Below are 16195 nucleotides of genomic sequence, written 5' to 3' on the forward strand. Positions count from 1 at the left end.
ACTATATTTTGATCGTGGGCGCAAGCAGTGCAGCGTGACCGCTGCTCTGCAAAAACGCGCCACACTGTTCGTTGGATGGCAAACGGGTTCAGATTTGTGGCGCCTCCCATGTAACAAGTGCGTCATATTTTGCGATGTAAACGTATGAGGCCTAATTTGACGTCTATCTATTTGACACCTACCTGTATCTTTCTTTCATATATCACGCACTATTTTTTGTCGCGAACGTCAGCAGTGATAGCAGACTCTCTAGCATTCTTTACGTTTCCTGTCATGCTGCGCATTGGCAGTGATGAGCCTCAAACAACCGTTGCAGTAAATCAGGATGTAGGGAACGGGAATACTTAGGAATGAATGCGGCGGAGAAATGTGCACATACTACAATTTACTTTGTTCGTTTTTTGATACTTGACGGGGGGCACTACTATTATTTTCACCCACCCGCCGTGGTTGCTCAGTGGCTATGGTGTTGGGCTGCTGAGCACGAGGTCGCGGGATCGAATCCCGGCCACGGCGGCCGCATTTCGATGGGGGCGAAATGCGAAAACACCCGTGTGCTTAGATTTAGGTGCACGTTAAAGAACCCCAGGTGGTCAAAATTTCCGGAGTCCTCCACTACGGCGTGCCTCATAATCAGAAAGTGGTTTTGGCACGTAAAACCCAAATATTATTATTATTATTTTCACCAAGGCCGAGACCTGGCTGAGTTGGAGCCCCGTCCAATGAAAACACTCCTGTAAAAAATTTCCCTTGTTACTCAGTACTTATCCAGTGCTTCGACTACTTGAGTCTGCGTATTTTGTACTCTCCTTAATATCAATATTGCTGAAGGTACTGTAACATGCGATACTTAGAACCTAATTATTAGATATTAGGGATGCTAGAATAGCGGAGACTCGGAATGACATCAAATATGAGCATTAAGTTTGCTTTGACAGCGAACCGAATATCGGAGATTTGTTTTGCACTTAAAAGTACGTGGAAAGGTAAACGCATGACTCACGTGCGTACGGTTTCCGCGATGCCACAGAACATCCTGCAACGTTGATAGCCTGGCGTAGGCAGCTGAGCCCGAGCCACATTCGAAGCGAGAAGAATTGCGATTAAAGTCACTGCAGCTGCCGTCCTTGGAGTCATGGTTCTTCTGGTACCTTATGCCGGAACGTTTATGGCTGTCTGAAATGCTTGCAACTTTTCCTCGAGGTGACCAACTCCGGAAGAGTCATGCGCAGCTGACCAATGTTCTTGTACAATCCGTAAACGTCTGTCAGCTCTAGCAGGTTTGACTTGTCGTCTGCTTCTGTGCCGACGCAGCTCTGGTCAGCCCAACAATCACGTCTGGTAAGCAGGGTCTCTTACCACGTGATAGCTGCCCCGTGAAGCAGAATCACGTGGTACGTGGTTCTGCTTCTTTCTAAAGCGTTTGCAATCAACACGGCGTGCCCTTCTGACAACCCCTTTCAGATTAGCCCCGGGTCCGCAAAGCGACCTTTGTCAAGTGTAAAAACCGCCTACTGAGCAAACTGCGCTGACAACGCTTGTTGCAGGAGTGCGGTTCAAGGTTCTGCGACACCGAAGGGTGACGGAGATTCTTGGAAAATGGAGACGTCCCGGTCCTCATATTCCCTTGTTTTGGCACCCCTCGACAGAGATGTATGAACACACACTCGAATACGCGCAGATAAGATTGGGCGTCCCGGGTCCATTGAACGTATGGTCTCTGCAGTGCCAGTTTAGAGATAGTTTTGGCTTCTCCGCCCTAGACGACGCAGTGTTTGCTTCTCGTGTCTGTCTCTAGTGAAGGTTTGTCTAGCATAGGCTGCGGAAGTCGCTAACCTTTCAACTCGACCGTTGTCCGGGATTACATGAAAGTGCAAAACCCTCTGGTCTCACTACGTATGCGTTCTTGTTACACAGGAGGTTAAATGGCCCGCCAGAAATGCCTTGCAAGGTAGCCGAAAAGAATTCATTGACTTTTCGAAAAGCCATCTTGCGGGGGTAAGCGTGTTTTCTTGTTTTTCATATTTAGCTCAGTTTTCAAGTGTTCGTTATCCCCAATGAAGTGCGCACATATTGTGTCTGATCTTCACGGACGTAATGAGTGAGAAAATTAAGGGGAACTGAGGGTCTCGAAGAAATGCTGTTGCATTTAATATCGCATTACTGGAGGCGAATTATTTTGAGAAATGATCCAGCGCGTTGCTTACGTCGGTGTAGCTTCGATGTCAAACAGCCAGATTCAAATGGGTAGGACTGTACGAAAAAAAAAAATGCCTCCTATCAAGCTAAAGAGAAAAAGGCATAAATTCAGTAGCGCTTTAGCGCTAAATGCAAGAGAAATGCGTTAGTATTACGTCGCCTCTCGTTGAGGTCCCGGATTCGTGATTTAAACTGCGTTCACCACATTGCATAGCGTACAGGAGCGTACTCGACGGTCCACAGCACACCTCTAAGCTGTCCCATCCCGTCTCTGCCTCTACCACGTGAACCGGCCCTTCTCACACTTCACACACACACACACACATAGTTTTTTGCACTTTGAGACTCGCAATGCTAACACAATTAAATTCCTGCAAAGGAGCCGCTCTAATCATCCAGACAATACGCCGTGCGTTTATAGCAGTATTACTTAAAATTTATTCTCCGGGTACGGGAGCGGTTAGTCGGTCGACGACGTAGGAGCGATTAGTGGGCGGGGTGTCGTCTCGCGGGGCCTGCACTGTACCTTCCCGGCTCCCGACGTAGAAGGGGGGTGGGGGGTGGGGGAAGGTCATGTGGCTTGATCCACGCATTCTGTCCTGCTGGTCAGGTTCGTGGACTTGAAGAAGTCGAGCACCCGACGAAGTCCGCGGAGGGTCGAGAACGGGCCGCGCTGCGTCGCGCAGGCGTTCGAGAAGTCCGCGTAGTCGACGTCGAAAACGGCGATGCCGAATTTCAGGGACGGGATGTGCGCGCTGAGTGAGCACAGCTGCCGAGCAACGCGCGGAAGAAGAGAGAGAAAAAAAAGAAATATCAGAATCAGAATCAGAATCAGTTTTTATTCATGACAAAATGATGATAATTACAACATATGTATATACAGAAGGAGGTCCCGTAGTTAGAAACTGAAATGGGACCTCCTGTGCATGATGACTAGAATTAATAATACATACAACATCGACTTAAGATGGCTACAAACAATGCCGAAGATTACAGCGAAGCTCGGCTATAACAAAGTGGTTAGTGGCTAAAGAATAGCGCTGTGTGTGCCCACTCTTTCGTCCTTGCCTTAAACCTCCGGTTAAAACGAACAAACATCAATTATGCAGCAGGAACTAGGCCAACGTTCAACCTCGGCTAAAGATAGTTCGATATAGCGAGTGATTCGATATAACGCTGTTATAACGAAACATTCAGAAACTTTCGTGGTGAGTTCGTTATATGCGACTAAACGAAGCTGTGAGACCACGCCGAAGCACCCTTTGCATACCTGAGTCTCGTAGCTGAACGTTTACGTAACGCATCAACCAGGTGTAGTTACGTGGTTGTCTGGTGGGCGTACGTGTAATATCGCATCTTGTGCTCTTGCGTACGAACATACTATCAAGCGTGCTCGGCCGCACACCCTTCCATGTCCCGCCCAGTGCGATCGAAAAAAAAAGAAACAGGAAAGAAAGAAGGCCACTGCATGAGATACTCGGAATTCGATTTATCCAATATTCGGTTCATTTTAAAGAAATTCACTTAGCGCGACTATCGCCAACAGTTTTGCGTGTTCGATGTAGGGCGTCATTCGCTGAACTCGGGTTCGCAATAACCGGGCTCGACTGCGCGACAGAACAAATGGTGAAAAAAGCTTTAGTTTTACTTACATACTGTACGCTCCGCTCACGCAGGTGTATCCTAACGATTTGCTCAAAGCTACTCAGCTGCAACGGCACTGCACCTGCGCACAGCATTCGTGCAGGCAGCGGAACGTAGATCGCTGTGCTTGCCCGTATGAACTGTCGGTCGAGCTAAGCGTGACGGTGCGTCCCCGGTAGAGTTCCGCATAAGGAAAATGCTTAGAAGGAACTCCGGTGCTATTGCACGCACAAAAAAATGGCTGAAGGCTTAGCTTGGTTAAGCCTGGAAGATTGCGAAAGCAATACCCTTGGCTTCACCTTGGTTCGGCTGATGGTGTGGACATGGTTGCCCTATGTTAAACTTATGGCTATACATCATCCGACCTAGTGCAAGGCAGCGCGCCGACCACTGCGAGGAGCCGAGCTGTAGCCCCATTTATCCTCCTAGCGTGACGTCACACCAGCGAGCGCCCTCTCTCGGTAGCGCCGCCGCAGCGGCGCGCAAGGCTTCGCCTCCACCATTGATTCCGCGAGCTGGGGCCCCGTCCCTCGGTCTGGCGTGACGTCACACGGTCACGTGACGCGCAGCTGTATGAGGAGGCGCCACGACCACCGATGGGCCGAAAGTGCGAGCAGTATTATTTTCGCAATAAAGAACAATAATAATAATTACGAGTATGGTGCTCCAGGCCAGCATGACAATGGCGGAATTGACTCAACGTCGTCCTTCTGGCTTTAAATATTTGGCTCCGTGACTGTGCAAAAAGTGATCGCCTCTAACGAAACACCGTGCTGCGGTAATCGCGACAGTTCGCGATGACTACACGTGTGTGCTGCGACCGATTGTCTTGCTGTGCTTATGGAACGATGAGTGGTTTGAAATTGACAAGAAAGAGGCGCAATGACAAAAAAAAACGAAGAAAAAAACGTCACAAGAACATTTGAAGCCACAACGCATACTAACGCAGAGTATGTTAGTTATGAAACGTGAGCTTCATTGTAGCGACCAACTAACTACGTTATGCAAAAAATGCTGACTTAAAGCGTCGGCAGCGGTATATTCTTCAACATGCGATTTTATCATTTTTCGACGACAACACTCGCGTGACACGGATTCGCTTCCAAACGCTTCGTTGTTGGACAAAGCGTTGCGAGATGGCGCTACCAGTGTTGCAGCTGAAATACCGGCAACCACCCGGTTTAGCATGGAAGCTTGGGATCTTGGTGATTCATTGGAAAGAGGACACAGCGCAGAAAAGACAAGGACACGAGGGAGCGACACGCACACAGCGCTGTATGCGTGTCGCTCTATCGTGTCCTTGTCTTTTTTTCGCTGTGTCCTTTTTCCCAACCACCCGGTGTTCCGTGAAAGGCAAACTCTCTAAAACTCTCTAAATGACTGCGCCAGCACAAAGGGTCGTCCCGCGGCCGACCGCACCTCCCTGACGAGTCCCGCTCGGTCGTCGTAAGAGAACAACAGCGACCCCGCAAACTCTCTGAAACTCTCTAAATGACTGCGCCAGCACAAAGGGTCGTCACGCGGTCGACCGCACCTTCCTGACGAGTCCCGCTCGGTCGTCGTAAGAGAACAACAGCGACCCGGCAAACTCTCTAAAACTCCCTAAATGATTGCGCCAGCACAAAGGGTCGTCACGCGGTCGACCGCACCTTCCTGACAAGTCCCGCTCGGTCGTCGTAAGAGAACAGCGACCCGGCAAACTCTCTAAAACTCTCTAAATGACTGCGCCAGCACAAAGGGTCGTCATGCGGTCGACCGCACCTTCCTGACAAGTCCCGCTCGGTCATCGTAAGAGAACAGCGACCCGGCAAACTCTCTAAAACTCTCTAAATGACTGCGCCAGCACAAAGGGTCGTCATGCGGTCGACCGCACCTTCCAGACAAGTCCCGCTGGGTCGTCGTAAGAGAACAGCAACCGGGCAAACTCTCTAAAACTCTCTAAATGACTGCGCCAGCACAAAGGGTCGTCACGCGGTCGACCGCACCTTTCTGACAAGTCCCGCTCGGTCATCGTAAGAGAGCAGCGACCCGGCAAACTCTCTAAAACTCTCTAAATGACTGCGCCAGCACAAAGGGTCGTCATGCGGTCGACCGCACCTTCCAGACAAGTCCCGCTCAGTCGTCGTAAGAGAACAGCGACCCGGCAAACTCTCTAAAACTCTCTAAATGACTGCGCCAGCACAAAGGGTCGTCACGCGGTCGACCGCACCTTTCTGACAAGTCCCGCTCGGTCATCGTAAGAGAACAGCAACCGGGCAAACTCTCTAAAACTCTCTAAATGACTGCGCCAGCACAAAGGGTCGTCACGCGGTCGACCGCACCTTTCTGACAAGTCCCGCTAGGTCATCCTAAGAGAACAGCGACCCGCCAAACTCTCTAAAACTCTCTAAATGACTGCGCCAGCACAAAGGGTCGTCACGCGGTCGACCGCACCTTTCTGACAAGTCCCGCTAGGTCATCCTAAGAGAACAGCGACCCGGCAAACTCTCTAAAACTCTCTAAATGACTGCGCCAGCACAAAGGGTCGTCACGCGGTCGACCGCACCTTCCTGACAAGTCCCGCTCGGTCGTCGTAAGAGAACACCAGCGACCCGGCAAACTCTCTAAAACTCTCTAAATGACTGCGCCAGCACAAAGGGTCGTCACGCGGTCGACCGCACCTTTCTGACAAGTCCCGCTCGGTCGTCGTAAGAGAACACCAGCGACCCGGCAAACTCTCTAAAACTCTCTAAATGACTGCGCCAGCACAAAGGGTCGTCACGCGTTCGACCGCACCTTCCTGACAAGTCCCGCTCGGTCGTCGTAAGAGAACACCAGCGACCCGTTGTTGTGGCGAACTTGCGTCGCGTCCAGCCGAGAGCTGCGGTACAACCTCGTCGAGAAATCCGGCGACTTGCACACCTGTCACGTGGAGCGCAGCGAAAGAAAGAGAACGTCGGTCAAACGCGCTTGGCCGAGATCACGTGAGCATTGTGCGTAGTTGCAAAGGTACTGTGTGTGGAGACCGAGTTTTTTTTTTACAGAGGTTATTTTCTGAAATTTTGATACATCTAGATCAACATTCGGACTGGTTTTCGTTGATTACTTACCTGCCTATTCCTATCCAGATTGAAAAGGGGCTACAGGAAGTGCAATACACGACGTCAATTTCTGTCGTAAGGCAGTCGTGTTGCTATTCCTCAGCGAAATTTGTTGACGTCGCCACAGACTTACTTTGTTTAAAAAAAACGAGACCTGAGGCCTTGCCGTCGAAAATGTCTGTCGCTGTGACTGGTGTTCACCTTACTGTCGCGACAAGACGATGAGTCACTCCCCGAAAATTGTCTGCCCCCGGCAGCTGCACGTTCCCAAATAGGGCAAACATTTTCTGTGGTTGCGACCGAGATATTTTTTTTTCGAATGTGCTACACTTTGTAGGGTTCATTTCCTAGTTCATTTGCCAGTACGAAGTCAGCAGGCTATAAAGCCAATGGAATCCTAGGGGAAATTAGGCTTTGGTATTATTTTAAATTTAGAAATGATAAGGAAAAGCGAAATGAAAGCGTACGGAAAGGCAACTGGCCTTCGGTGGGTGCCGAACCCACACCTTCCGCATTACGCGTGCGATGCTACAAAGTAATGGGTGGTGTCCAAATACACGCCCAAGTGACAGCTCTCTCTGGGTAAGAGAAGGCAATCTCGAAGGCCGTGCTTTTTCTGACTGCAAGCGCCGGAAGAGACTGCGGAGCCAGAAACACGTTACGAACCTCATGTATAGGACACCACCTATTTACTTTTGGGTCTACGCTACTAAGGGCGACTCTTGTACTCTTCACACTTTATTAGACATGTACGATGCATTAGATCGTCCCGTGAGAGTGTTAGCCAGCGCCATCCGCAGTGTTGGCGGCGGATGTAGAACATCCTTTCAATGGCGGGCGTCACAGAGTATGGATGCATGGAAACAACTTTAAAATCCGGCAAAGTTTAATGACCCGGGCCCAGGTCTACCATGAGGGGACTTTGAGGCCTTACCTCGTCGCCGCCTCTCGGGCCCGCTGGACTGCCCACTCTTGGGCCTTGAGATTGGAGCTGCGCAAAGCGGCGGCCCACTTCGACGCAACAGCCTCCGGAGCTACTCCCTTACAGAATTTTTTATAGAAAGTCTACAGACAGTTCATAGACGTCTATAGACTGTCCATAGACTTTCTATAGCTGTCATTTTAGCTGATAGAACAGGACGCTCCCACAACATGTGCGAGAGTGTCGCTTTAGCTGCCTGACATAACTTGCAAAGAGCGCTCGGGTATTATTGCGCGGGGAAAATGTGCCGTAATCGCACCGGACTGGGAAAGGTTTGTGTCTGCAGCTGTCGCCAGACCATTGCCTGGCGACGTTTCGGTTTGGGGTGACGTGGAGGCAACATGCGCCTGCCTAGCTGGTAGTGCTCGGCGATGTCGTTGTGTCTGACCAAGCGTTCTCGTGTGTTTAGAACCATGAGTTCCGAACTCGAAGAAGGGGTCTCCGATTCTGCGCGGCGGGTCAACTCTCGCGCAGAGCGGTGTGCTACTTCTTTCAAGTTAGGGGGGGGGGGGCCTCGTCGCTGGGGCCGGCGACGTGCACTGGGAACCACATGATCGCGGTGCTATCGAAGTGCTGTCGACCAGCTTTCCTTAGAATCTGGAGAGCTTCGGAGGTAATGCGACCCCGCGCGTAGTTACGAACTGCGGATTGCGAGTCGCTGATAACTACCTCGCAGAGGGGGTCGGTAAGCGCAAGCGTAATCCCGACCTCTTCCGCTGTTTCTGGGTGTTGAGTGCTGACACTACACGCGTACGTAATCCTGGAGTTAACGTCTGCGACTATCGCCGTGAACCGGTGTTCTCGTGTGTGTTCTGCCGCGTCTATGAAGCCCGTATTACTCTTCCCACCAAAGGAGCGCAGCAGTGCCAAGCTTGGTACGGGCCTGGCGTCGGCCACCGCTATATTCGGGGCCGAGGGACAGGGGCGACGACCAGCGTGTCGCTGAGGTCGGGTGGAATGACCTGTTTCTGACCGCGCTGGACGCCGTAACTGAAGTCGAGTTTCTGCAGGATGAACCGGCCCGTGGCTGTCTGGGACGTGTGTTCGAGTGGCGAGGCTCTTTGCGCGTCCGTCGATTTCCTCGAGCGTTTGCCCCTGGACGAATGCATGCAGGCGAGCGTTGGTACTGGCGTTTTGATTAGGCTTACCTCGGCGTAGCTTCCGAACGATTCCACGCTGACGTTGGACAAGCACGAATCGAGAAAGCTCAGCAGGCCTTTCTGCGCGGGCACCGCGTAGCGTCCCTTCAAGGTGACCGACAGGGCAAACTTGGTCGCCGAACGTGTCGCCCACAACGTGAAGATGCCCTGGACCGCCGAAGTCTGCGCGGACCATGGAGAAAGGAAGAGGAACGGACACGTATTCACGACGCTTGGGAATGTTTCAGCATGTGAATATTACGGTTCAATCAATTTTGAGAACTCAATATAAGCAATCTCACGCAATAGCGTCAAAAAAAAAAGCCCTCCTGTTCTTGCGCTTACATATAACTTGCGATTGTAACTGAGCAACCCAGTGACGTCAGCGCTCTAGGGCATTACCTACTAGCACATCATGTGCCACGTGACTCGCTAGTTACTGGTGCACTAACGCCGCTGTGGAAGCAAGCGATGGAGACATAGGCCAGCGGCTGCGTCACGTCGGTGCTGCAACGGCCGCGTCTTGTGCCACGTAGCACCGGCTCCCGCCATATCAATCAATCAATCAATCAATCAATCAATCAATCAATCAATCAATCAATCAATCAATCAATCAATCAATCAATCAATCAATCAATCAATCAATCAATCAATCAATCAATCAATCACTCACTCACTCACTCACTCACTCACTCACTCACTCACTCACTCACTCACTCAATCAATCAATCAATCAATCAATCAATCAATCAATCAATCAATCGCTCACTCAATCACTCACTCACTCACTCAATCAATCAATCAATCATTCAATCAATCAATCAATCAATCAATCAATCAATCAATCAATCAATCAATCAATCAATCTTATTTTTCGCGCTATGTACAACGTCGTGACGGTTAAACTATTTTTAGCTCTTTTAACTTATTGTGAACTGAAAGACTGTAGTCTAAGTGTACGTTGTGCACGTGTAGCGAGGATACTGATTTAGCTCGTGCTTACAGAGTTATGCTTTGTGGGCACTGACGTTTATTCTGGTTCGTTCTCGTGTTACCAGTATTATATCGTGTCCACGTTGTTCCCCCCCGTCAGTCTCTAGAACGCCGAAGTTCGCGACGGCTACCTGAACAAAAAACCTCTCGCGAAACACCGGTTCCCGCAGTCGGTTGGATCTGCATGACTTTTTTTCTTTTTTCATTTCTTCAACCGCGACGCTCTCTTTCGTCCGCATGACTTTCCCACGTAGCCGAACAGGCGCTCCCTCACCAGATCGTGCTGGTAGCTGGTCTGGGCGTCCGCAGGCCTGACCGGCGCAGTCGGTGGCATGATGCGGCAGTCGCGCAGGGTGTTGTCACCGCGCACGTAGTGGCCAATAGCGACGAAGAGGTTCGGTTCATAGATCTTCCTGCGCACGGGCACGGAAAGTAAGCCTATTCAAAACAACCAACTTTGACTTTACGTACATACATGTATGCACATACGGCGCATCACGCCAACAGGGTGCGGCCAAATGTTACGGACAAAGCGTGCCCCCTTGCGTGGCCTACACCGCAGTCATGAATGGGACAGCAGTGGGTGAAGAAAACAGAACGATTCGAGTGATCAGAAATAGCATATAAGCAAGGTGTGTACCCCTATAAATGTATGAATACCCTTATAAATCAGCATTGCACAGTGAGTAGGCAGGTAATTTTACTTCGTAAAATTACCTGACATTTACTTGATATACAACATGAAATAAAGCAGTTTAAGTCATGCAGGAGACAGGGATACAAAGAAAATGTCGCCCTGGTTGTCTCGTCACAATGTCGGCAACAAAAGTGAACCGACACTCTCATTCCAGCGCGTTATTGCACGTTATATATCCGGATTGTAAATACATATTACATGTACGTTCGCTTTATCTGTAATTTGATATGTGAGTCCAAATTTTATCGCACACTACCTAGAGTACTTTATGAAATTGCGCTAAGAGAAACAGACGCCTTATATTAAGGAATATATGTGGTGATGAATGTGTTGGTGGTACGTCTGTTACTTTTTATGCCACTGAATTCGCTTTTTTAGGGGGAGGCGGTCATATATTTGGGATTCGGCAGCGCATGAAATGGCGCGTCCTTTCAGCACCCTCTGTGGGTAAGACGCGTGTGGTCTCACTTCGTGTGCAAATATATTCTTTCTGCTCGAAGCAAACTTGCGTTGGCAGTGCACGTTTGTTGGTCTGCGTTCTTCGCGTGGGCTAAGCGCAAGAGACGCAGAAGCTTTTCGTGCTGACAGTAGCGCCAGATCATATAGCCGGCGAGTGGAGAAATCTTGGAGGAAGCGTTACGACGCGTTCACGGTGCTAACCAGCGCTGAAATTGGGGCAGTCGGGGGTGGTATCGAGATATTGGGGCATACGTACGTGCTCATGTAGTACATACGTACACGTACATACATACATACATACATACATACATACATACATACATACATACATACATACATACATACATACATACATACATACATACATACATACATACATACATACATACATACATACATACATACATACATACATACATACATACATACATACACGTCGTATATGTACAACTATGCATGCCGTATATGCCTGAACGCTGCTGTGAGAAGCAAGCTCGTTTTATGACGCACTTATTGGAAAACTTACTGGAAATTGTCGACGAGGATTTTCGCCCAGGTCTCATTCGGAACGGCGGCCGCGAAGAATGTCAGCGTCTTGACACCCTGGGCTCTCATCTCGCGTGATTTGTCGTTCAGGGCCTGCGAGGAGACCGAATGCGTCAGTGGTAATGTTGGCCTTAACGTCGGTAACTACGCACAGCGGGCGCCAAAAGTTTACGGACCACGCGGAACGCGAGGAAACGTTCGAATTTCCGAGTTGTTTGTGACCGTAGACAGTTAAAAAAAATAGCAACAACAACACGATGTAGTCGTTCGTGTACGGGCTGCTAATCCGAACTCCTTCGTGCGGAAGTTGCGCTAATATTCGGCGTTCCCTCAGATTTGTAAACTTTCGACGCCAATCGTAATTCGTAGACGGTCACCAAGTCCTTTGAAAATTTATCACGAAGACCCAATGGTATACGCATATACGTAGGGCTCTGACCGCTGCTGTCTCTCTCCTATTCCAAGAAAAAAAAGAATTAAAAGAACAAGCTACGGCAGGGGTTTAAAACTTTTTCTTGACATTACTAACTAAATTATAAGTGTCGTTCCGAACCGACAGGGGGAGCATTGTGGGAAACTGTTAACGAACGCCAATGTGTTTCGCGGCAAAACTTAGGGACGGATATATTTATAGCGCTGTTCGTGTTCTGCATGTCTAAATAAGAATCCACAGTACATATGCGAAAGCGTTCTTTTTCTGTTTTTGTTTTGTACTTGCCACACCGAGTTATGCTTAGTGTTTGCATTGCTTCGCGGAGCCTCTCATCTGAAGTCGCTTGCATGTGTGAGTAGCGCTGGCGTTTTACTGTAGCAAAAAGAACTCGCCGAATTATGCCTTAAGGGCAAGTCTTTATCGCAATAAAAAAAAAAAAGAGTGGCGTGGTGACTACATGGTGTTTCTGCGTTTTCTACAGAGCTCGTACATAGGGTTGGCAGATCAGCTTTGTGTCAGCAGAGCTGCCAAGCTGCGAGCACTCTCTCCCATTCTAGCCCTGTAACCTCTAGCCTCCTTCTCCTCCTTACCCCTACCCTGCTGACCGATATTTAAGTTCTAGCCGCGTGCTCGACCTAATGGGAAGCAGCGCATAAAATCAGGGGAAAAAAACGGAGGTCGAATGAACAGAGCGCCGAAATCCTTTCGCCTGCCCCCCCCCCCCCCTCCCCATCCTCCCAATTCACCTTACACTTTTCGCTACTTTCCGTAGTGTCAACACACCAACCAGCCAACCAAGGAACCTTTCTCGCGCGCTACACAGTTATGGTGCGGCCAGCAGAAGGATTTACCTCTTCTCTGTCAACCAATCTCTCTCTCTCTCTCTTCTGCCACTGAGCACGAGGGTCGTGGGCTCGAATCCCGGCCGCCGCGGCCGCATACCGGTGAGGGAGAGGGAGGGGGGGGGGGGCGGCGTGCAAAAGCACTCTTGTATAATTCGCTTTCAGTGCTTGCTTAAGAACCTCGGGTGGTCGGAAAAATTTACCCAGAGCCCGAAATTAATCGCGGAATTCGCAAAGGAACAACAAGCGGTAGCCAAGTGTCCCAATTGTAACAAATATGCGCCTTCGAGCAAATAATCCCTTTAATGAAGCGAATCTTTCTATGCGTTTCTCCGTATAGTGTCTGGCGTTTCAGATTGGTCGGTAGCTCGCCAAGAAAAGTGGCGCCAATGATGGAGACAGTGCGAAAGTAAACTGGGCCAATCGGGGAGATCGCGTTGCGATCGAAGCTGCGCCGATTTCGGAGGCTGTATATTTATCGGTTGCGTGGGTCACATAGGTCAGGTGGTTGGGGGTTCCACGGACCCGAGCAGCTCGAGCGCAACCTTAAACTGCGATATCACTGTCAACATTTCTACCTTCGGGCGAAAGTACCAAATTTTTTTTTATGCGTTGCATATTGCAATCACTCAGTTCAGCCCTTGGGCGCGGCCGGGCAGCCACCATTGACCTTGAGCGCAACCACGTGACGTGACGTCACGACAGCCGGAGGAAAAGCTGGGCCCCAACTCGCGCGGTCGCGCGCAGCCGCAGCCACCACCTGACTCCCGCTCCTCCCGCTAGGGGCGCTGCGCCGGCGCGTGACGTCACGGAGAAAAATCTGGGCCCCAACTCGCGTGGTCGCGCGCGGCCGCAGCCACCACCTGACTCCCGCTCCTCCCGCTAGGGGCGCTGCGCCGGCGCGTGACGCGAAAATCGAGTTCCGCCAAGCAATATCTCGCTCTCAAAAAAAAAAAGACCGCGCAATATGCAACGCATTCTTGGCTTAACCAAGCTAAGCCTGGCCATTTTTTTTTCTATTTGGGAGAGCTGGGACAAACACTGTATTGCGCAGATTGTTTGACTAGGACAAGCTACACGAAGAATGGCCTTCTGACTCCAACGTCAACGTTGGATGCGCACCCTGAGGCACTCCAGGGCTCCTATTACATCAGCTTTCAACATGTCGACGGTATCGGTGTCCAGGACGCCGAAGTGGAAGATACCGTGATGCCAGAAGGGCCGCAGCGGCTCGAAAGGTGTATGGGGCAGGTTCAGGTGCGAGCCGAAGAGAGACGCGGCACTGCGTCATCGAAAAAAGAAAAACGAGAAAAAAGACACATTCGTTCCGCCTTAGCGGTTTCCTTCGGAAGTTGCAGACTGTGGATGAAAGATGTTTATTGGGAAAAGCATTGTTTTCCTGATTAACATGTATTCGCATTACTAACTTCGCTAATTTTCTTTTTTAAGTAATTCAGCTTATACCGTACATTCCAATTTGCCAGTTCCAGCTGGTGATTTCTCGCGGCGTGCTAATCTTCGAATGGATCTCAAAACTGTAGCACCTGTATTCAGATAAGCATCGCCAGCCTTCAGGCAAGACTGCACTGTTGTACCGCTTACATTTCGTTGCGATACCGATTATATGAACACTCCGGGCGAAATTTCGCCGTCGCCGTTGCCGTGATGTTCAGCATAAAGTCCAAGTGCGATGAGATCGCGGCCGCGCGCCTTGTGCTGTAGGTGAGAGGAAACCGTGCCGGGGTGAACCCAGGAAGATGGTGGCTCGATGTCGCGCGTGTAGGGTGGGGAGGATCGGCGCCATATACTCGCACGCGTAAGGAGTGGAGCGGGGAGATGTGTGCGCGCCAGCAGAAAGGGGGAGGAAGGGTGTGGGAGGGGTCGCATTAGAGCGCTTATCTCGTTCTACTACGGCCGCGGCCGCGCGTACGCTGCGTTGGAGATAATAGACAGTTTTAGTTACACGTACGTAGAGGCTTCACGTACGCAAACGGGAAAAGCCTACGTACCTTACGTGCACGCCGTCTGAAACGCTTTTAGCTACACGTACGCGACGCACGCCAAGAGGGACCCCGTAGCTCCATCTATCGGGAAATGTGAACACGGCGGTAGCCAATTCAACGCTGTCGCCGTGTTTCGTTGCGAGCCGTCTGCGCGCGCGCGGCCCGCTATCGCTTGTTTGTGATCTTGCGGAACTCCCGCGCGAAGCTGTCTACGTGCGCAAGAAACGCACGCAAAGAATTGAATCTCACGTACGTCCGTGAGACGCGCGCGCGCCCGCTACGTTCTACGCATGCGCACTGCTCACACGTAGAAGCTCTACGTACGCAAAGCCTCTACGTCCGTGTAACTAAAACTGTCTAATCTGCGGTGGCTGCAAAGGTTGCCAATCCGAGGTAGTTGATGACTTCGTGTGCGCTATGTTCTCGTGGGCCTAGTGCGCGTCGAAGTGAGGTGCAGCAAGAAGGGCGATTCGCTCGCCGCTGCTGCCGCTTTTCCATCACGACGGCGTTCTGACAGCGAGTGTCCGTGGTCATCGAGTGAGATGTGTTCGTGTTTGCCTGTGAGCGCATCACACATACCGTGCTTGTTAATTTAGCTAGTAAGCGAGTGTTAAGTGCAGTTAATGCGGCTGATGGAACTAATATCCTCAATAATTCGTGCAACTGTCTAATAATTTCTGTCTAATAACCAATGCTTCGCATTTCGGGCAATACTGTGACTTCTTTAACAACAAGGTATTTGTAACCTTTATTCGAAACGGGTTTTAGTGTCAGAATTTTTGTTTTGTGCATACACCTTGCGAACTCGTCGGTTCCATTTCGTAAATTGGAGCCTGTTATAAACTGTGTGTAATGTTAAGTTTGTTAAATCTGTATTTAAGTGGTTTGTGCCGGTAATGCGCGCCTCTTTATGTATTAGAGCTCAAGGAATACAGTTGTACTATCTGCCACAAGCGAGTTTCTAAAATTCTATAATGAAGTAGAACACCCAATACACACTCAGTATATTTTCACAAAGGTCCACGAAGTTTAGCCGGACAATTTCTTCAAATATGTTTCTCTTAGTCGGCGTAACTTATGTGAAATGATATTAAGATGTTCCACTTAACGAAGCTTGTGAGGAGTGGTATTAAGGGTGATAGCAGCAACAGGAACGATCACCCCAACGGAATGAAGAG

At 50.1% G+C, this 16195-nt stretch overlaps 1 protein-coding gene across 1 annotated transcript in view; it reads right to left on the reverse strand.

The window, feature by feature from the left end:
- Positions 1–2770: 2770 nt before the first annotated feature.
- The window catches only part of LOC139049310 (uncharacterized), a 32506-nt gene continuing 19081 nt past the window's right edge, over positions 2771–16195 (reverse strand). Inside the window, exons 7-12 of the mRNA XM_070524688.1 lie at positions 14137–14296; positions 11720–11832; positions 10312–10450; positions 9054–9227; positions 6619–6744; positions 2771–2968 (exon numbers count right to left, since the gene is read on the reverse strand). Coding sequence (XP_070380789.1) covers positions 2771–2968; positions 6619–6744; positions 9054–9227; positions 10312–10450; positions 11720–11832; positions 14137–14296 — 910 coding nt within the window. The remainder of the gene's footprint in view (positions 2969–6618; positions 6745–9053; positions 9228–10311; positions 10451–11719; positions 11833–14136; positions 14297–16195) is intronic.

The sequence above is a fragment of the Dermacentor albipictus genome, chromosome 8, assembly GCF_038994185.2.
Source record: "Dermacentor albipictus isolate Rhodes 1998 colony chromosome 8, USDA_Dalb.pri_finalv2, whole genome shotgun sequence".
NCBI classification, from domain to species: domain Eukaryota; kingdom Metazoa; phylum Arthropoda; class Arachnida; order Ixodida; family Ixodidae; genus Dermacentor; species Dermacentor albipictus.